The sequence below is a fragment of the Mustela erminea genome, chromosome 12 (assembly GCF_009829155.1).
Source record: "Mustela erminea isolate mMusErm1 chromosome 12, mMusErm1.Pri, whole genome shotgun sequence".
Taxonomy (NCBI): Eukaryota; Metazoa; Chordata; class Mammalia; order Carnivora; family Mustelidae; genus Mustela; species Mustela erminea.
This window is the reverse complement of record NC_045625.1, coordinates 11,581,760-11,604,013: the sequence shown is the minus strand read 5'-3', so window position 1 is coordinate 11,604,013 and position 22,254 is coordinate 11,581,760. Positions and strand designations below refer to the sequence as shown.

Genomic DNA, 22,254 nt, shown 5'->3' with positions numbered 1-22,254 from the left:
ACAACAATTCAAGATAAGTTTTTTTCCCCATTTTATAGATTAAATAAATGAAGCTCAAAGACTTCCATAATTTGTTTTGATATTATCAGAGTACAGTAGAAACTTCCTTAGCGATCATAGTCATTCTAAAATGTTACTTGAAGCAAGGTATCATAAAAACAGCTGAAAGCTTTATTTTTATATTTATTTTAACTTAGAACATAAAAATACACGACTCACTTGTGAATTTTGATGCAACGGCAAGCCCTTATCTTTGGCTTTGTGTCTGCTGATTAGAATTCTGCTTTGTTTTTCTTACATAAACCACAATCATGAAGCTATGGTTTCTACTTTTGATTTTTATTAAAAAAATTAAAAATAGAGCAATAATTTAAAGATACTTAGGAAACAGTCTGCACAGTTCTTCACTCAATCTTTTAGTTACCTTGACCACATCCAATTCAACAGATCTATTTAATTTTATTTTTTTAGTATGTTACCTTTATTAAGTTTGTGAAAATCATTTAATCTAGTTTCCATAAAAATTACACTGTTTAGGGGTGCCTGGCCAGCTGAGTTGGTGGAAGGTATGACTCTTGACCTCAGGCTTTTGAGTTTGAGCCCCACACTGGGTATAAAGATTACTTAAAAATAAGATTTTTTTTTTTTTTAGTATTTATTTGAGAGAAAGAGAGCGAGAGAGATGACAGAAAGGGAGGCAGAAGCAGACTTCCCGCTGAGCAGAGAGCCTGATGCAGGGCTCAATCCCAGTACCCTGAGATCATGACCTCAGCCGAAGGCAGATCCTTAATTGACTGAGCCACCCAAGACCCCCAAAAATAAGATCTTTGAAAAATTAATACTCTTTAGAGAATCTTCCTTTAATCCACTTACAGATTATGGCTTTATTTTTAGGCATCTCAATTTGAGTGTGAGACCAAAGCAGTTGTCATCCTTAGTAAGAAGCGGTGTTCCTGAAGCTCTTCGAGGAGAAGTCTGGCAGCTGCTAGCAGGATGTCACAACAACGACCACCTGGTAGAGAAATACCGAATTCTCATTACAAAGGTAAGGGGCTGATAATTCAGCATTAATCCTTTTGGAAATTTGTTAGGAAAAGATCATGTGGCTATTTGATTTCAGGGAACATTTTATAATCCCTTTATCTAATATAAGAATAGAACTTTATATACACTTTTAGCCCAAAGTTGTTTCTAATGTTGGCACAGAAAAGAAAGAAAAAGGTTTTCTTTCTTGATTGGCTTCGCCTGAGCAAAGCTCGGAAGCAAAGGATGTCCTCTACTCATTTTGTATCCGAATCCTTTCCGAATATAATTGTATTTTTAGATCATTCGTGCTATGCAGTATGAAAAACTTTTCTTTTGTTTATTTTGTTTTCACACTTCACAGAAATGTATTCTTTGTAGGTAAGGCCTATTTCTACAATTGGAATTTCTACAATTGGAATTGTATTCCCTTTTAGCTCATTCCTCTAAAATGAAGAATTTTCATTTTTTTATAGTATCCCTTTGCAACTTCATACATTCCTCATGGTTTTACAAGCAAAGCAATAAAAACTATTCTTTGTGTAGCATACAAGAATTTAAAGTAATTTTTTCAGGTTCGGTGATGCTTTGTGTCTTTGCACCTGTCTTCATTGGTTTTAATTTTTGTTTTCATTTTCTCACATTCTTGAAATATTTATCTTTGAAAAGCAGTTTCTCCAGTCCCAGACCTGGGTTCTGAATGAATTGGTCAGAACCCTCAATAAAACATCAGCATCTTTCATGTGACAAAAGGTGGGGTTCTTTTAAAGATATATTAAAACCTTAAATGAATAATATCTCCTTAAAACTATTACTTTAAAAAACGCTTATAGAGGAAGAAAGGCATTTGAACACAAAATTGGATCTTTTTCCCCAGAAAATGACTTTCATTTGATCAAAATTCTGCTGTTGTCATCATTTTGTTTCTAGACAGTTGTTTTTTTTCTTTCAAGAACTAATATTCTGATTCCCTCCATTGTGTTGCTGTCATTGTTCAAGCAGCATTTATTGAGTGCCCATTACAGCCTCAGTGCAGGAGCTGGGAGGTGAAACACAAAGCAATGATTTGTCGTTACAGTAGACACAAATCATATGATGGTCTGAAATAGCAGTGGGAGCCATCAAAGGAGTGGTTAATTCAGCCTGGGAGAACAGGAGAGTCTTTATCAGTAATGTAACATTTAAGACCAGTTTCAGAAAAGAGCTCCCCAGCCATGGAAGGATGGAAGAGTGTGAATGGAGGCATCAGAGAATGAGGATACATGACAGGTATAGCTAGTGGAGGTACCTCTACTTGGGTTTTGGTTTTGGGTTTTTTTCTCCTATTGTTGGCAAACCATATTTTGGATAAATAATTCTCAGTTGTATGTCTATCTCTCCTTCTTCTTTTGAAGTCCTTTGAAACATTTGGTCAAAAATTGTTTCTTAATGGTTTTGGTGTGGCTTTCAGACAGATAATTTTTAAAAATAAGAACTGTCTTGTTTTTCTGGTTCCATGAAAATGGTGTTTCTTGAGTAGAAACCTGGTAATTCTATGATGAGTAAAAGATCATTTTATTAACAAAATCTGATATATTTGATCAATGCTTTATATATGCCGGTGTCATGCGCTTTTTATTTCACCTTAAAGTTCGATTATGCGGGTGGCTGGAACCTAAAAAGATTTCTCATGGATGTATAATTATTTAAATTGCTGGTAGATGATCAGAAAATAAAAATGACTTAGCCATCATAATATTGGTGAATGCTTCTTTTTGTTTTACACTGCAGCATTATTTAATATAAGGTTGTTTGCTTTTCTTTCCAGCCTTCCTGAAAGTTATAGTTATCCTTGTGTAGGAATGGTACTTGACATTTTACATTTTGTTCTGAAATTTTTTTTAGGGGAAAGCTACTTTAAAATTTTTAAAATTTATTTTCACAGGAAGGTGTAATGTATATAGGCTAAAATACACATATTTGAGGTATACAACTCAGTGATATTTTACATATGAATATACAGCTGTAACTACTGCTAAGAGGAAGAATATACCCAGCACCCCAGAGAGGTATTTCTGTCCCATTCTAGTCATGACACCCCTTCTCTGCCCTTGAATAACCGTTATTCTGACTCTTCTCTCCATAGCATTAGTTTCATTTGTTTCTGAACTTCATTTAAATGTAATCATACAGTCATGCAGCATGTACTTGTTTGTACATGACTTCTTTTGATCATCTATTTTGGGAGTGTATCGCGAGCCGTCTTCATTTTTTTATTTTATTATTTCACAGAGTAAGAGATCACAAGTAGGCAGAGAGGCAGGCAGAGGAAGAGGGGGAAGAGGCTCCCTGCTGAGCAGAGAGCCCAATGTGGGTCTCAGTCCCAGGACCCTAAGATCATGACCTGAGCCAAAGGCAGAGGCTTAACTCACTGAGCCACCCAGGCACCCTGTTTTCATTTTTTTAGTTGTTGAGAGTATTTCATTGTTTGAATAAACCACACTTGAAAATTATCTATTTTGCTATTATAGATGTTTGGTTTTGCTTTGTTCTTTTTCAATTTTAGCCATTGTGAGCAAAGCTGCTGTGAGCATTCTTGCATTTAGCAAATGTTACGGTCTGAATGTTTGTCTCCCTCGAAATTTATGTGGTTAAATTTTATTCCAAAAGTGATGATGTTAGCATTAGGAGGTGGGGACTTTGGGAGGTGATTAGGGCATGAGGACAGAGATCTCATGATAGTGATCAGCACCCTTATAAAAGAGGGTCCAGAAAGGTCCCTCGCCACCTTCCATCGTTTTAGGGCATAGCAAGAAGTCAATAGTCTGCATTGAAGGAAAGGGTCTTCATCAGATCCCAAACATATTTACACCTGATCTTGGATTTCCAACCTCCAGAACTGTGAGCAATAAATTTCTGCTGTTTTTAAGCCATCCAGTCTATGGTATTTGTTATAGTGATCCAAATGGACTAAAACAGCAGGATTTGTACATATTAGTATACCTATATAGACATTATTTACCTACATATATGTATTACATTTTTAATTTATTCTGGATATGGGTTCTTTGCTAATACCTGCTTTATATTCTGAAATTTCACCTGCAATATTCCTTTAGAGGATTGTTATTTTTTTAAGATTATTGGGGAGCTGGAGCGAGAGAGAGAGAGAGAGCGCGCGCAGAGGGAGAGGGAGAAGCAAACTCCCATGCTGAGCAGAGAGTGGGGCTCAGTCCCAGGATACTGAGATCAGAACCTGAGCCAAAGGCAGACACTTAACCGACTGAGCCACCCAGGTGCCCCTTGAGGGGTTTTTTGCTTAGCTTCTTCAAAGACTAAATTTAAGGCAGCAAACAGTGACTTGATTTATAGAATAAATCCCCGCTCCAAATTAACTTGCAAACAAAACTGATGAATGTCTTCATCATTATCTTGCTTTAGTTGTCAAGCTTGTCTTTAAGGGGGTATATGTAGGATTTTTCCCATATGACTTTTGTAATCCAAGGACAAATGACCATTCAGTAGTAGAAAATACATAGGTATATATATATTTTTAAGGTTTTATTTTAAGATTTATTTTTGTGTTTGAGAGAGAGCAAGACCATGTGGAGGGGGAGGGGCAGGAGAGAATCTCCAGCAGACTCCCTGCTGAGCAAGGAGCCCACATAGAGGTCCATCCAAGGACCCTGAGATCATGAACTGATTTGAAATCAAAAGTTAAATGCTTAACCAGCTGAGCCATTCAGGTGCCCCGAGGTGTTTCTTATTTCTTTAAAAGCAGTGGAGTTTAGAGGCACTCTTCTCCCTTTTTTTGATTTTTATTTTATGTTTGGGGGTTTTTTGTTTTTTCATCTCAAGAAGGGAAAAATATAATAATAATAATATCTGCTGCCCCTTTTGAGTGTATGTAACACATGCTAAATTGAGCACTTTATAACTGTTATGTCATTATGCTAAGAAAATCCTTGTGAAGTGGTAATTACTATTTCTATTCTAGAAATGAAGAAGCAGGGGTTTGATGAAGCTTAGTAATTTTTTTTTTTTTTTTTTTTGAAGCTTAGTAATTTGCTTACAGTCATTCAGGAGATAAATGATAGAGGCAGAATTTGAACTCAGGAATTATTCCAAAGCTGGTTCTTTTCCATTATTCTGTCTACTTGTCTATCCTTGAATTTAAATAAAAATTTCTTTACACAGGCATGTATGTACTCATACAGAATTTCCCGTGCACACATAAACATACTTGTTTTTATGTGTACATTTTTATTCAGTTACTCTTCTGTTGGTAGGCATTTACTTGTTTCCAGATTCTAGCCTAAGTAGTGTTTTACTAAATAAACATCCTTATATGTGTCTAAATCTTTTACTTTTATGGAATAGTGTCTCAGAAGTATGGTTGCTGAATCAAAGGGTAACATTTTTTTTAAACTGATTACTTAATTTTTTTTAAGATTTTATTTATTTATTTGACAGAAAGAGATTACAAGTAGGCAGGGGGTGTGGAGGGGGGAAGCAGGCTCCTTGCTGAGCAGAGAGCCCGATGTGGGGGTTGATCCCAGGACCCTGATATCATGACCTAAGCTGAAGGCAGCGGCTTAACCCACTGAGCCACCCAGGTGCCCTTAATTTTTATATTTAATTTACTTATATCCAGTTTGGTTCTCTGAAAGCCTATTATTCCTATTTATAGTTCACCAGCAATGTAGCAAAGTACCTGTACCCCCATATCCCAAACAGTGTTAGTTATTACTAACTGTATTTAACTTTTTGCTGTCAGTGGATATAAGTGATACCAGCATATCTTCAGTTTGCAGTTCTCTGTCTACCAGTAAATTTGAGGGATTTACTATTCTGAGTTACCTCTTCATCTTTATTAAACATGAAATCTCAAAGCCAGAGGTGGAAGAAAATCACTTAAATAAAGCAAAAATTGTTTACCAAAAGAAGAACTCTCTAAGTACTCTCTATTATGTGTATTAATCCTTTATCTTCATTGTAAATACCTTTCTAAAACTTTAATTCCTTGCTGACTTTATTGATGGTTTCATGCCATACAAAACACTTTCAATTTTTATGTAGAAAATTGTGTCTTTTTTAAGGTCTCCTACCTTAAAGTTTTGTTAAGTGCAATTTCTAAGATTTTCTTGCAACATTTTTATTGTATGTGTTATATATTTATATCTTTAATCCATCTGGAATTTATTTTTGTACATGGCATATGATAGCAGCCCAATTTTATTTTTTCCCAGATGGATAACCAGTTGTGCTGCTCCTGTTTTCCTACTGAATAGAACTACCATCTTTGTTAGATCTTATATTCTTACATATACTGAGAGGCTTCAAGTTATGTTCTGATATGTGCTGGTAAATAAAATCTTTTCTCACTATTTCTTATTTCATGTTTTTCTTATCTATTCTTGCATATGTAATCTTCCATATAAACCTTTAAGTTCTTTTCTTCAGTCTCACCACCACTGCCTCCTAATAAGGTTATGTAAGGATTCTAATTTGAATTTTAATTTACATATTAATTTAGGCTATAAATTACATTGTTATAGTATCTTTACATCTAAAAGTATGGTATGTCTTGCCACTTGTTCAGATCTTATTTTATGTCTGTTAAAGACTTTAGAGTTGCCTTCCTTTATGTCTTGTGCCTTTTTTGTTAAATTTATTCCTAAGAATTATCCGAGAGTGTTCTTGCTATTGCAAATGGAGTATTTTTTTCTGATTTCTATTTCAGGATGCTAGTTGCTACAAAAGAGAATGGACATTTTTTTTTTACTCTCTATTCATCTGCCTCTTGATATTTTGATTAGTTCTCCTAACTTTATATTAGCATCTTTTGAGATTTTCAGGTATGTAGTTATGGCAGCAACAAAAACAGTTGCAATTCTTTTTTCATTGTTTCTGCAGGCTGTTTAATTTTCTTTGTTTTGTTTTTATGTTAGAAACATTAAGATGGGGGCACCTGGGTGGTGCAGTCAGTTAAGCATCTGCCTTCATTCAGCTCAGGTCATGATCCCAGGGTCCTGGGATTAAGCCCCACATTCAGCTCCCTCCTCAGTGGGGAGCCTCCTATTCCCTCTGCCCCTCCCCCGCCCCACACACTTATGCTCTCTCTCTGTCAAGTAAATAAAATCTTTAAAAAAAAGAAACATTAAGACATTTTAAATGATGATGGTGATAACTAGCATCCTTATTGAGTTCCTGATTTTAATTAAGGCGGTTTTAGTTTTCCAGTCTTTTGGGAGGCATGCTGTTCATTTTTGTTTTTTTTGTAAGTAATGTACTTACATGTCCTTCAGTGATTTTCTTCCATCTTTGACTTTGAAGATTTTATTAAAGAATGTCTACTAAATTTTATCAAGTTTTTTTTTTACCCCTTAATATGATTTTTACAAATTACCAACATTATGATCTTGATATTGAACTACCCTTGGCTTCATGAAATAAATTTATGCAGACCAAATATTCCTAAATTTTTTGTTTTCTGTTCTTTCTGGCCTTTGACCAAAGGTTCCTCAACCCTGGTATCTAGATAGAACTTTTCAGACTCATTGGGAAGGAGCCCTAATAAGTAAGCCACAGGGACTCCCCTACCCTTCTTACCCCCAGTTGTAAGAACTATATAGCTGCTTGGGTCTGGTGAATTAAATAAATTGCAGTTGACAATGAAAGAAACATAGAGACACTTTCTGGTCTCCAACTTCCAGAGTCGGACTCTGGCCCTTCCTTTTGGTTATTTCTCACCTTTTATGTCAGTGACTCTGGTTGTTTTGTTTTGTTTTTCGGGGTTTTTGTTTTGCTTAGTAGCAAAGATTTATGTCAAAATTGCTTCCTTAATGGATTCTCCTAATGAAAAAATAATGAAATAATGACACATTCTGAAACGTAGTCATTCTTTTCATCAGTCAGCCTTGTGTTTTCTGGAACCTGTTTACTTTTATTTTTATAGTGGTTTTATTGATAAACTTTCAGTGATAGGAATCTTTTGTTATGAATTTCAAGTTTTTATCCAAAATCTAAACTAGTGACAAGTCCATGTAACCAATATTTACATTTTTAATTGTTTGTCTGAGGGAGGTCCTGGAGGCCCAGCCACATTTTACCAGTCTGGGAAAATAACTTAAATATCTAATTATAACTTCATTATTATGCAGATTGTTTTGGTTTTAATTACAAGTATCTCTTTAATAGATTTGTTAATAATCAAACATTCAATAATCAGAGAACCTGCCTATAGGTACCAAACAAAAAGGGGGTTAGTTCAGCAAAAAGAACATTGGCCATAGAGTTAGGAAGCCTGAGTACTAGTTTCTCTGCCATTAGCTTATGAACTCAAATGAGTTCTGCTCTTGTGGCCATTCACTTCCTCTTCTCTGACATAGATCACTGCAGTGATTGGTTAATCTTCCTCTGGGCTTGAAAATTCTGGAAAATTAGGTATGTAACATCTTTGAGTCCTGCCCTCCAAAATAGTACATGATTTCACAACTGAGTACTCTTGGTATCTGATTCTATAGGAAAATGGGTTTTGAGTACCCTTTTAAGAACTACATTGTGTCTCCCATTAGCAGTTGCTGTAGTTGGCCTGCTGTAGACTGAATGTTTATGTCCCTCTAAAATCTAGATGCCGAAATCCTAACCCCTACAACATGATGGTATTTGGAAGTGGCCCTTTGGGAGGTTAGTAAGTCTAAAGAGAGCAACCCTCAAGAATGCAGTTGGTATCTTTATAAAGAGTCTCCAGATCACTCACTCCCTTGCCCCTTCAGCCGTATGAGGACATAGTAGTATCTGGCCATGGGTCCTCACGGGACACCAATCTGCCAGTACCTTGATTTTGGACTTCCTCACCTCCAGAACTATGCTAAATTTCTGTTGTTTATTAAGTCATTCAGTCTGGTGTTTTTGTTATAACAATGTGAATAAACTAAGAAGTTTTTTCTTAGATTGTTATTTGCAAAAATCATTTCAAGTCTGCATATCCCATCTCTGTAATGTCATGTCCCCTCTAGTGAGTTTCTGTAAGTCTTATCTGTCCAGGGAGTTCTAAAGGTTTCCTGAATTTTAAGACTGGAAACATAATAGGCTTGATCATATTAAAATATCTGGTATTTGATCATTTTTGACCTACAGATAGGTAAACATCAATCTAGTAATTAGGTGAATTAAACAATTATATTAGGGTTTTACTTGAAATATCTTCCCATCTAAAAGCAGAATTGCCGGTTGTCTTATTAGCCATTTGTTGTTTAGTCAGCCATAAATACCTTTGAAAACCTACTTTATGTCAGCCCTTTGCTAGGTTTCATGGATATGATCATGAATAAAATGTATCTGCTCCCTGGTTTGGGAAAGACTATAATCTAATGAGGGAAATAAGTAATTAACTAACCATTTACAATAAAATTATATAAGAGTTACAGAAGAGAAAATGCATAGTCATGTGGCATGAGACAAGAACTTCTCATCTTGTTCAGAAATTATTGAGGGAAGGGGATTGTTGGGGTGGGATAGGATGCTGCATGGCATGTGTGATGTAAGAAGTCAGTGGAAAAAATGCTTGCTCAAGGGTGAGAGAGAGCTTGGCAGTTTTACAGATTGTAAAATGAAATGAGGCCAGAAAAGATAGGTAGGGGCTGGATCTTCAAAAGCTTAAATAATGTATATTTGAGATTTTTATCAATAGAAAGTCACTGAAACATTAGAGGGCACTATGGAAAGTGGATTAGATTGTCTTGATTCAAATCCTTATTCCTACTGTATTTAAGCCATTAATATTGGGCAAGAAATTACATTTGACTTGCTTCCCTGTCTGTAAAATGAGATGACAGTAGTACCTTATTTGTAGAGCTATTAAATGAACTTTAGATAATGCATGAAGACACTAGGTACAGTTTTAGCCCATAGTAAGTATAAATTATTGCTTGATTATTTTTATTATTAAATTTATTATCATTATTAGTTTAAGAATGATCATTCCAGTTGAGTTAGAAGAAGTAAGATTAATTGAAGCAAAACCTGTGAGTAATTTAGGCAAGAGAGGATCGTGACTTGGAGTATTGGCAGAACAGAGAGAGAAAGATTACTGTTTGAGAGAAGTTCCAGAAATACTTGGCATTTGGTGATTGAATGAGGGAGATAAATGGGAGAGAGGAAAGAGTAGAAGATGAGTCAGAGGACCTCAGATTGGTTTTGGAATGACATTGATACAAATACATCCCTATGAGATGCATTTAAATAATATGTTAATTAAATCAACATTTAAAGCTCATTTTTACTGAATAATAAGTAGTAGGTAATGCTCAGAAGTGTATCTTATGAATTTGAAGAACTGAGATTGATCGTTCTCCTCTGTAATATTTAAGCTAGTGAATAGGTTGAGAGAAGAATAAATATAACTTGAAGAGTCATTTCCCTTTTTTGTTTCATGTTTCCTCTTTTTGCCTTATTTTCTTTTTAGTTCTGTCACTTTTTAGTATTAGATTGAACCATATAGAAGTTGCCAGTTTTGTAGATCAGAAAATATTTATCCAGAAATGAAATGATTAAATACTGGCCATTTTACATGGCTCATCCAGTTACATTCTCATTCTGTAAGAATTTTTAACTAGGGCTCTGAGCATCCGTTTTGAGTTAAATTGAGCATCAAAGCCTGTCTGAAAGATGCTGTGATGGCATAAGGACCAGTGGAACTGAGTCCCATGAAGTAGGTGACTTAAACCTGGCATCATCCATTTACTATGGCTCTGGGAAGACATCTCATGGCCAAAGTTTTTGTTAGATTTACCTAAAGGGACATGTTATATATTATTTTGGCTGTTTTTTAAAACCTAATTATAGGGGTCCAGGTGGCTCAGTCGTTAAGCATCTGCCTTTGGCACAGATCATGATCCTAGGGTCCTGGCCTCGAGCCCCGCATCAGCCTCCTTGCTGGGCAGGAAGCCTGCTTCTCCCTCTCCCACTCTCCCTGCTGTGTTCCCTCTCTCCCTGTGTCTCTCTCTGTCAAATTTAAAATAAAATAAAATAAAATAAAATAAAAAATAAAACCTGATTATAAAAATGGTACAGTTGACCCTTGACCAACATTCAGGTTAGGGGTGATGAGCCCCCCCACACACATATTTGAAAATCCACATAAAACTTTTTGCTCCCTGAAAACTTTACTACTAATAGCCTTTTATTGATTAGAGGCCTTATTAATAACAGAAACAGTTGATTAGCACATATTTTGTATGTTATATGTATTAAATACTGAATCCTTACAATAAAGTAAGCTAGGGAAAAGAATGTTAATTAAATCATAAGAGAAAATAAATTTACAGTATTTATTTTAAAAATCCACTTGTAAATGGACCTGTGCAGTTTAAACTCATGTTGTTCAAGGGTCAACTATACAAAGAAATTGGGAAATTTAGAAACTATAGGAAAACATAAAATAAAAAAAATCTCTCATTAACCCACTCACGATCGACTAAAAAGTAGAGTTGATTTCCATTGAGCTTCCTTCCAATTACATGTATATGCAGAGATACTGTTCTTTTTTTTTAACCAAAAAACACAAATATATCATGAGACTGCGTTATTTATTTAAAGATTTTATTTATTTATATGACAGACCATACAAGCAGGGAGCAGGAGAGGGAGAATCAGGCTTTCAGCTTGAGCAGGGAGCCCAATGTGGGGTTCAATCTGAAGACCCTGAAATCATGACCTCAGCCAAAGGCAGACACTTAACCAACTGAGCCACCCAGGTGTCCAAGACTGCATTATTTTAATTAGCAATAATCGCGCCTCAGATAAACCTCATTGGCTACGATACTGCCACTGCGCAAAGCTAAGACTGCATTATTTTAAAAAGGAAATGAGTAATGGGTGGAGCTAGCAAGTATTATGCCAAGTGAAGTAAGTCAGAGAAAGACAAATACCATATAATTTTGCTTGTATGTGGAATTTAAAAAACAAATGAGCAAAAGGTTGGGGGAAGAGGGAGGCAAACCAGGAAACAGACTTTTGTTTTTTTAAAGAGTTTATTTAACAGACAGAGATCATAAGTAGGCAGAGAAACAGGCGGGGCAGGGAGGAGGTGGAGGTGGGGTGAAGCAGGCTCCCTGCTGAGCAGAGAGCCTGATGCAGGGCTTGATCCCAGGACCCGGGGATCATGACCTGAGCCAACGGCAGAGGCCTTAACCCACTGAGCCTCCCAGGAGCCTCAGGAAACAGACTCTTAACTGTAGAGAACAAACTGATGGTTACTAGAGGTGGGGAAGGGGGGATAGGTTAAATACATGATGAACACCAAATGTTACATGGAAATGTTGAGTCACTGTATTGCACACCTAAAACTAATGTTACATGGTAAACTAACTAGAATTTAAATAAAAATTTTAAAAAATGAAAAGGTAGTTTATATAGATTTTTTAGAAAGATTTACGTATTTATTTTAGAGAGAGAGTGTAACAGGGGGAGGAGCAGAGGGAGAGGGAAAGAGAGTACCAAGCAGACTCCATGCTGAGAGGGGAACCTGACTCCCAGACTCTATCTCTTTATTCCAGATCATGACCTGAGCTGAAACCAAGAGTCAGAGGCTTAACTGACTGTGCTTCCTGTACAGGCACCCCTGTATAGATTTTTTTTGAAGACATAGATTTATTGCTACTATATGTCCTTAATAATTTTTTTCTCCTGAAGAAAATGTTTTTCTTTAATCTGAAACAAAACACTTAACTCTTGACTGATTTGATAAAGTGTGGCTCTCAAACTTTTTGTTGTTTTGAGTTTCTTGTATGAATATTTTAATTGTAGCACTAAGTGTTTTTACTAAAATAGAAATGAAGTTGAAAGAACTATTATTATACTAGTGATAGTAACAAAACAGCTTATATTTTTATTACCTTAATTCTTTCAAGCTATTAACCAATGTAACGTCTTTTTTTTTTTTATCATCATCATAACTGTTTAGTTTTATACATGAGACACCTGAGTTAGAGAATAAGTTACAGGACAAAATTCACAAATGGTTAGAAAATGTTGTACTACTGACTTTGGTGAATGGCTTTTCTCTTTATTGAAATGTAACTGTCAGAAATTATTCCTTTTTTCATTCAGTATTAACCACTCAAACAATGAGAGTCCAAAAACAAAGTATGTGTTAAATGTACAGAATAGTGTGTAACCTGGTTTGTCTGGAGGGCAAGTTGTGTTGGGGGGGTGGGTATGGAGTAGGGAGATCAGATTGGAGAGGCACTAGGGAGCCGTTGACTTTTGAACTGTGGGTACCATAATGAAGCATATACTATTAGATATTTAGGCAGAAATGAATAAATCAGAAAAATGAACTAGACTAGAAACCCAGACAATATGTAATGATGGCCTAAGGTATTAAAAACTGAGTTGAGAGCCACTGTAGAAACAGATTCCCAGGAACCTGTTGAGTAATAGTACATTAAGTGGGGAGAGAGTGGTCAAGATAATTCCTTAGTTTCTTACCTGAAGGCTTAGAAAAAATAAAAGAGTGTTGGAACAAGAAAAACAAGAAAAAGAGGCCAGTTTGTTGAGAAAGATGTATTTAATTTTGGACATGCTGTGGGTGAAGTCTACGGGACATTAAGGTGGAAGATGTATGTAGACTAGCCGGCAAATTATAAAAGGGAAAGAATGCTCAGTATAGAGTCAGGGCTGGAGACAAAGGTGAGGAATAATTAGTGTAGAGGAATAATTAATGTTATATCACCGTTCATTTTTTACTGCCTTACATATGTATAGCCTCATTGTATTTGAGGAATGTGTGATAGCAAAGTATCCAGAGTATGGGGCGCCCGGGTGGCTCAATGGGTTGAAGCCTCTGCCTTCGGCTCAGGTCATGGTCTCAGGGTCCTGGGATCGAGCCCCACTCTCTGCTCAGTAGGGAGCCTGCTTCCTCCTCTCTGCCTGCCTCTCTCTGTCAAATAAATAAATAAAATCTTAAAAAAAAAAAAAAAAGTATCCAGAATATCCCAGTGCCTCGGAACTGGGCAGTCACAGTAAGAGAGGCGCTTTAGGAATCAGAGGAGCCCATCCTCAAGCAGTACAGCATGGTTGGCAGGAAAACACAGACTACCTAGGAGGAAGGGTATTTTAATTCTACGAAAAGAAAGGGAATAAAGTTTTATACCCACTACATCCTAAGTATTGGTAAGCTTTTGTATGTATACACTGTCTCCTTCATTTTGCAGTAACTGTGAAATAGGGAGTTTGGTCCTCATTTTACAGATGATGAAACTGTGGGTAAGAGAGCGTTAGTAATAGAAGAGCAAGGATTTGAACCAGATGGGTGGTCAGTGCCACTGGTTTTTTATATGCCACACTTTGCCATGTTTTCCAGTAAGATCTCTCAAATATAGCTATCCAAGCTTATGCTCCATAGGTTTTTTTAGTGTTGCCTTCCTATAATAAGCACAGTGCTTTAGCTCTTAAAATATAATTAACTAAATTCTGATTATGGGAGGCCATTTGCTTTTAGTGAGGAAGCATATATGTGAGACTAATAAAAAATGGAAATCGGATGACCTAACGTGTATCCCTGCCCAGGTGTGCCATCTTTCTAGAATGCTTAGAAATGCCAACCTTTGCTTATTTTCTTTCACCCTACTGGGTATGTAGAACTTTACTTAAAAGAATGAATTGAGAGTCCAAAGATACCTGGAGGAAAAAGTATGAAAAGTACACATTTCCAGTTAGCTGAAAAAATTGTCATCATTTATGACATTACCAAAATATAATACTGACACAGTGTAATATATCCCACAATATAATCCCAACTTGCATTGTTTAAAGTAGGCACAAACAAGATTATGCATTCTAAGATACATAAACTAATTTGTACCATGAAACTTTTGCAGTTTTAAAGCCTGAGTGGAAGTGGGTATATTTACTTGTCCACTTTTTGTGTGTATTTTTGTGCTCTGCTTCTTAGTAAACTAGAAGCAAGAAGTGGAATCTCAGGGGCACCTGGGTGGCTCAGTGGGTTAAGCCACTGCCTTCGGCTCAGGTCATGATCTCAGGGTCCTGGGATCGAGTCCCGCATCGGGCTCTCTGCTCAGCAGGGAGCCTGCTTCTCTCTCTCTCTCTGCCTGCCTCTGTCTACTTGTGATCTCTCTCTGTCAAATAAATAAATAAAATCTAAAAACAAAAAAAAAGGAAAAAAAAAAGAAATGGCATCTCAAAGCTATAGTGTAGCATTGAATATAGGACAGCGTGCTTGTGTGCTGTTTCCTCGGTGTTGAGAATGGGTGAGGTTTTCTTTACGTTCTCTCTTGAAAAACTGATTTTTAAGTTTGCTTGTTATTTTTGTCATCTTTCTTAAAATTAACCAATATCCAGTGAATCATGAGAGGAAATTAATGCTGAACATTTAGCCTTCTAGCTAGAACTTCTTGTGCTACTGAATTAGGAGTCCTCACTTGCCATGCACGGTTAACATACTTCCATTCTTTAGCATTGCTCTTTGTTCTTGAGGAAAATGCTATAAGAAAATAGGAATTTCCTCTCACCATTACCCCTTTGGCAGTGTGTTTCAATCTAATTCCTGGTTGGCATTCTGTCCCGGCTACAACCCCTTCTCTAAACTCCATCTACTAAAAGGGGGATTCCAGACAGACGAGGAAACAGCTTTCAAACACTGCACTGCAGGCATATTAAGTTATTCCCCCACTGTGCAGTCGGGAAATCAGGGACCACTTCTCTGGCGATGAATTCTAATGAGCTGCTAAGGATGCCGTAGGGTGTGTGCGCACAGGCGTTTTCTTTCCCCTCCCCCGCTTCTTCCTTTTCCCAAGCCCCCTCTTCTCCCCGTTTCCCCTCCTCCTCCTTTATCCCCTCCCTGTGTGTCTCAGTTCTGCAGTAAACGGGGCTGAGGCACATTCCTGCACTGCAAGGCTTTCTGTTAAGGATGTTTTGTGGCTTTTGTTTGGATTGCAGCATGCAGAATTACAGGTAACACTCTGAAATCGAGCTAGACAGATAAATTCTGTTGAAAGGTTTTCAGAGAGGCGAAATATTACATTGGAATCAATGAAGGAAATGAATTACCTTAAGTAATTTTATTAGTGGTAGTTCTAGTAAAATATTTTCAGAAATGCTATGCGCAGATTCCTTTTCTTCCCCCAGAAGGCTCAAATGAAAAGAATGGGGTTAGATTGATCTGGCTTGCGATTGATTTTGTTTTATGTTGATCACGAAAGCTTGCTGTTGTTGCTCCTCCTCTGTAGAGTAAGGGACCAGTTATGCCGCTGAGAGTAGCCATGAATAGTTGTACCGGGTGGGGTAGGATGGAGTGGGAGGGTTACCAGCCTGAGCTAGCCAGGTTCTTTGATTAGGGCATTGGATGCAAAATGTAAAATGCTCTCTCCTTTTCTTCTATCAGCTGTTCAGAGGAGACTCATTACAACTCCTGCTGAAGCTCCTAATCTTCCTCCCTTCTCTTCTGCCCTTACCCCTACCCTCATTGGCCTGAAGACACTGTACCCAGAGTTTGGCTTACTTCCCTGGTGCTATGTGTATGGTAAACCTGGTACTATGGCCACATCTGGGACTGGCCAGACAACTGCTGCTGGTTCTCCCTATTCCAAGAAGGATTTAAAAGGGAATTGTACTGCAGGCAATGCACCAGAGCAGCATCAGGAGCTTGGGGACTAAGACTCCTCTGGCGTTATTAAAGACACACAGAGCTGACCGCAATGACAGCAGCTGCTCCTTTGAACTGTTGGCAGCAGCCAAGCGGCAGCATGAAGTGAGAGATCACTCCCAAGCTCAAGATGAACTCTACCTTGGATGGTAATCAGAGCAGCCACCCTTTTTGCCTCTTGACGTTTGGCAATTTGGAAACTGTCGATTTTTGCCTTTTGGAAGTGTTGATTATTGTCTTTCTCACTGTATTGATTATTTCTGGCAACATCATTGTGATTTTTGTATTTCACTGCGCACCTTTGTTGAACCATCATACTACAAGTTATTTTATTCAGACTATGGCATATGCCGACCTCTTGGTTGGGGTCAGCTGCCTGGTCCCTTCTTTATCACTCCTCCACTACCCTCTTCCAGTCGAGGAATCTTTGACTTGCCAAGTATTTGGTTTTATAGTGTCCGTTCTGAAGAGTGTCTCCATGGCCTCTCTGGCCTGTATCAGCATCGATAGATATATTGCCATCACTAAACCTTTAACCTATAATACCCTGGTTACGCCTTGGAGACTACGTCTGTGTATTTTCCTGATTTGGCTGTATTCCACCCTGGTCTTCCTGCCTTCCTTTTTCCACTGGGGCAAACCTGGATATCATGGAGATGTGTTTCAGTGGTGTGCAGAGTCCTGGCATACTGACCCCTACTTCACCCTCTTCATCGTGGTGATGTTGTATGCCCCGGCAGCCCTCATTGTGTGCTTCACCTATTTCAACATCTTCCGCATCTGCCAACAGCACACAAAGGAGATCAGCGAAAGGCAAGCCCGCTTCAGCAGCCAGAGTGGGGAGACTGGGGAGGTGCAGACCTGTCCCGATAAGCGCTATGCCATGGTCCTGTTCCGAATTACTAGTGTATTTTACATCCTCTGGTTGCCATACATCATCTACTTCTTGTTGGAGAGCTCCACAGGCCACAGCAACCGCTTCGCCTCCTTCTTGACCACCTGGCTTGCTATTAGTAACAGTTTCTGCAACTGTGTCATTTATAGTCTCTCCAACAGTGTCTTCCAAAGGGGACTAAAGCGCCTCTCAGGGGCCATGTGTACTTCTTGCGCAAATCAGACCATAGCTAAGGACCCTTACACAGTTAGGAGCAAAGACCCCCTTAATGGATGCCATATCTGAAGTGGTTCAGACACACTGGGTCACTGTGGTGTGTATGTGTGTTTGTGTGTTTCCTTTTTCTCTCTGTATTCCTGTTGCACTAGGAAATCTGGGACAAAATAATTAGACTCTAAGCAATAGCAAACAAATGATCATTCGAAAATACCCTCTAAGTTTGCAGAAATTATTTTCTAAAAAGTGTTTTTGCATCAGAAGAATCAGGACGGTGAAGATAAATTGCTCTTGGTTCCAGGTTTTGCAGTGTCACAAAAATGACTACATTTTTAAGATTTAAAATAAATAAAGCCATATCTAACACCTCTCTTCAACGGGCATGACTGAACCTGGGTGTGAGAAGCGTCAGCATTTTTAAAAAGTCATTTTCTTGTTGCTTTTCTGGGTTCTTTCTAGCTGTTTGGGCTGCATATGCAATTGAATTCTTTTAATGTGGAATATTAAAAACCAGTGATGAATTAACAGGATTTAAAATTTTTCTTTATATATGCCAAAGTAGAACTACACTGCAAGTTTTAGCACTGTCTTTTAGAAAGCCAAATGTTTCATGTTTTTTACGTCTTATTCTCATGAGAGAATTTTCAATACAGTGAAAAATGTGAACACCTAAACACTAATTTTAAAATTTTGCAGTGTACCATAAATGAAGCAAAAGTGCAGTCAAATCATGTAATTTTTATGAAAAATTGAACTGCTCTCCGTGCCATGCTTCATGGAGATCTGAAGAAACGTGTGCATAGAAAGTGTTGTGGTGTTGTATTTTTGCCCATGCTTTTGTTTATGTGTGTATTGAAAATATTTGAATTTAGATTTCTCTTTACAGCAAAATGTGTTTCAATAAGCTGCAAAACAAAAGATAGGTTAATTGCTGCCATTTTTCTGTGTAATGGTGAAAACATATAAAAGTAAATCTTTAGTCTTCTCTCTCTTTCTTTTTTTTTAATCCAGAGAGTTTTGAAATATCAGAATATCTGGGAGAAAGGTGTCCTAAGCAACTGAGTCAGAAAATATACTGTATATTTAACTAGTACTCTTAGAAAATAGAAGGGGATTGAGATGTTCTCTTTTTGGTTAAATGGAATCAACAAAGTAGCAATCTAATTCTTTTTATAAGCAATCTTTTTTAGTTAGTGTTAAGGAATGCACATTTGAATGAGAGAAGGAGAATGAGAAAGGACTTTATTGCTGTTCTCTTTCTGAGGAAAAAAAGTCATTTAGTAACAGTTCTTTACTTAGTCTTCCTTTTTTTTAAGCCAAAGTACTAGCAAAACCTATAGGATATTATTACTGTAACTGTAGAATTATTGAGAGTGCTGTATATTTGTGTGTACTAGTGCTGTTTTGTTCTTCGAGTGATTATCTTTAGAACAAGAAGTTTATTTTTCTAAAAGGAGAGAAGGACTTCCCAGGAGCTCCAGGCATGAGAGTATTTCCTCTGCTTTTTCTACTGGTTTTAATGTTTTGGAAGTCTTCAGGGGACTTACATGATCTCTGCCTTTGGCTAGATGTTATAATCTGAATACAACAATGGTATTCAGTGAGATGGAAGAAACCCAAGGGAAATGGGTTAAAGTGGCATTTTGAATCCAAGAAAGGACATGGATATTTATAAACCAGGGAGATAGGCTTTGGGGGTTTTTTGTCATATATTAGAAAACCTACCGCCCCGGTTTAAAGTGAAGGACAGCAGTCTTAGGATTTAATAAACCTTGAATATGTGTTCTACTTAAACTACTTAATTTCAGGTGAATCAGTGTTACATAAACATTGAAATTTCAGATTCTGAATTCTTCCCAAAAGCTTGCTTGCTTGTTCTTTATATTTACTATTAGAAAACTAGATTCTAAGCTGTTTCAATATTTAGAACTCATTAAAATTGTAAGTTATTTTAACAATGAATGGCTGTTAAATTGCCATTTGAATTGGAAAACCTTTTCTCTTGGATTCTGAAAAATGGTTCTGTACATTTCTCTTTTATTTATGGGGCACTAGATCTAAAAAAACCAAAGTTCCCTTTTCATACGTGTTGGAGAATGTAACCTGTTCAGATTTGCATTTGCTTGTGAGTTTTTAGTTTAGCAAAATGAGAATCTCAAAGATTTTTTTTTTAATACATAGAAAACGGATGTTAAATCAGTGGATTTTTACTTTTGCAGATGCTGAGCCCTTTTAATTTTTTACTGCAATGGAGTTCCATCTTGTGAGAAAAGAGAAAACCCTTTGGTACAGATCTTAGGAAATTTTATGGAAAAGAGAAAATATCTGTTTGATTTTCTGGAAGTGGCTAATCAAGCTGATTTTTTTTTTTAAGATTTTATTTATTTATTTGACAGACAGAGATCACAAGTAGGCAGAGAGAGAGGAAGGGAAGCAGGTCCCCCGTTGAGCAGAGAACCTGATGTAGGCCTCGATCCCAGCTGAAGGCAGAGACTTTAACCCACTGGGGCCACCCAGGCACCCTTCAAGCTGATTTTTTAATGACTCAGAAGACAACTCTTTTAATAAGAGCTTTTGTTAACAGATTTTTACATTTCTTTTGTCCAAGTACCAAATTTAGATGTTATTAGAAATACTTTTTCACGTTAAAATCTGTCACTGTCTCTGCCTAAAACCAAAGTAGAAACTAAGTATGTGTAATTTTAAAGAAAAATTCTCCCACTCCCCCAGCTGATACTTGCTTAATATCAGATGTTTTTCCTGTTTATCTTGTCTTTATTGGACTATATAAGGTCTGCCTTTTCTTTTAGTTATTAGTTCTTTTCTCACCTTCAGTGTCTTTACTGTTTTTTAATTTTGTTTTGTTTTTTAATTTTTATTTTCTTATGTGTGTACATGTTGGGGGATGAGCCTGGATGTAATCACTAAGTCTTTTTTTGTGTGTGATACATTTGAACAGTTTGTATTTAAATAACCTTTTCATTCTGGCAAATTTATTGCAGCATTTGATTACGTTTGGTTTAAATACCAATCTGGCTAGTTCAGAATGAAAAAAAAAGAAAAGTATATTTTTAGATTCAATTACCTTGGGCCTTGGCAAGACAGTGCATTTAACTATATATGGTATACGACTGATAGCAGAGGAAGCGTAAGCTTTTGGTGATTGTGTTGAAATTGTTTCATAGTAAATGTTCAGATAAGACAATAACTAATTGTTATGTTTGTAAATTAGTTGTACATGATTTCAGAGGAGATATGTTTTGTTTTTCTCTTAGAACAGAAAAGCAGTTACAAAAAGACAAGTGGTCTACTTTAATGAAAGAACTGTTTTACACCAGAAAGGATATTTAAATTGTTCATGGATCTGCGCACTCCCACATTCCATTTTGGAAAGGGTTTTCTTTAAGCGTTATTGCTTGATAGATTTCTTTTTGAGCCTTTTTAAGGGCTTTTCCTTTTTACTTGAATAATGGTCTTAGTGTTTTTAAAGATTGGGAAAACTTGAATTTTTGTACTATAAATGCATTGTCCACTCTTTGAACTTGAAATTGAAGTAACAGGGTTACAAGTTCCCAGACAGCAGAGTGGTTTCTGGGAGTGTTTCCTCAGCCTTTCAGGTTTGATTGAAAAATCTGTGCAGTGGCTTTGTGGGAAATGTTTTAATTTCACTGTGTTTTTGTACCATAGAAGACTTGTGAAATAAATTATTGGCAAACCAGAATTTATTGTTATATGAGCAAATTATGGTAAGATTAAGAATGGGAGAATTGTGGCATTTATGATTTTTTTAAGTCTTCACAAATTGCTCTCTGTGTTGTTTTTGTATAATTTTTCCATTTCAGGTTGAAGGAAACCTAATTATTTTATATTAAATGTACACATTATTAATACATTCTGCAGATCTTGGCATTATCCTAGTCATTTCTTATAGTTGCAAATGAGTCATTAGGCTTTTCTTCAAAATTTGGGTGAAGAGTGCATCATGATATGATTAAAAGGAACTTTGAACTGAAAATAAAATATCTAGGTTTCTGTTTCAAATTAACTAGTTTTCTAAGGGCAAGTCACTTCTCTGAGCACTTAATTTCTTCTTTTTTTGTTTTTCTTAAGATTTTATTAATTTATTTGACAGAGATGGACCCAGCGAGAGAGAGAACACAAGCATGGGGAGTGGGAGAGGGAAAAGCAGGCTACCCGCTGAACAGGGAAGTCCAATGCTGGGCTCAATCCCAGGACCCTGGGATCATGACCTGAGCTAAAGGCAGATGTTTAACGACTGAGCCACCCAGGCACCCAGCACTTAATTTCTTCTATAAAAGGAGATAATCTCCTCATCCCTCATAGGGTTACTTTGACAATTGAATTAGGTATGGATTTAACTTTGTGATATGTGAAGTGCTTTGCAATGAAAACACAAGTACTATTATTTGTATTTACCATGGTTTCACATCTGAAGAAGTCCACATAAGGA

The 22,254-nt window shown here is 36.8% G+C and overlaps 2 protein-coding genes and 1 pseudogene across 10 annotated transcripts in view; 2 read left to right on the top strand and 1 right to left on the bottom strand.

Moving 5' to 3' along the window:
* The window catches only part of RABGAP1 (RAB GTPase activating protein 1), a 154,651-nt gene that overhangs the window by 72,718 nt on the left and 59,679 nt on the right, over window positions 1–22,254 (top strand). For all 9 annotated transcript variants that reach the window (XM_032306351.1, XM_032306350.1, XM_032306356.1 and 6 more), the window contains one exon: window positions 895–1,045. In XM_032306351.1, coding sequence (XP_032162242.1) covers window positions 895–1,045 — 151 coding nt within the window. The remainder of the gene's footprint in view (window positions 1–894; window positions 1,046–22,254) is intronic.
* LOC116571281 lies at window positions 11,719–11,847 on the bottom strand (annotated as a pseudogene).
* GPR21 (G protein-coupled receptor 21) lies at window positions 15,143–21,684 on the top strand. The gene is made up of 2 exons (XM_032306370.1): window positions 15,143–15,981; window positions 16,412–21,684. Exon 2 carries the CDS (start codon window positions 16,803–16,805, stop codon window positions 17,850–17,852), a length of 1,050 nt encoding a protein of 349 aa, XP_032162261.1. The 5' UTR covers window positions 15,143–15,981; window positions 16,412–16,802; the 3' UTR covers window positions 17,853–21,684.

Excerpts from the sequence above, each read along its gene's own strand:
- GPR21 (XM_032306370.1), top strand. The coding sequence starts at position 16,803 with ATGAACTCTACCTTGGATGGTAATCAGAGCAGCCACCCTTTTTGCCTC.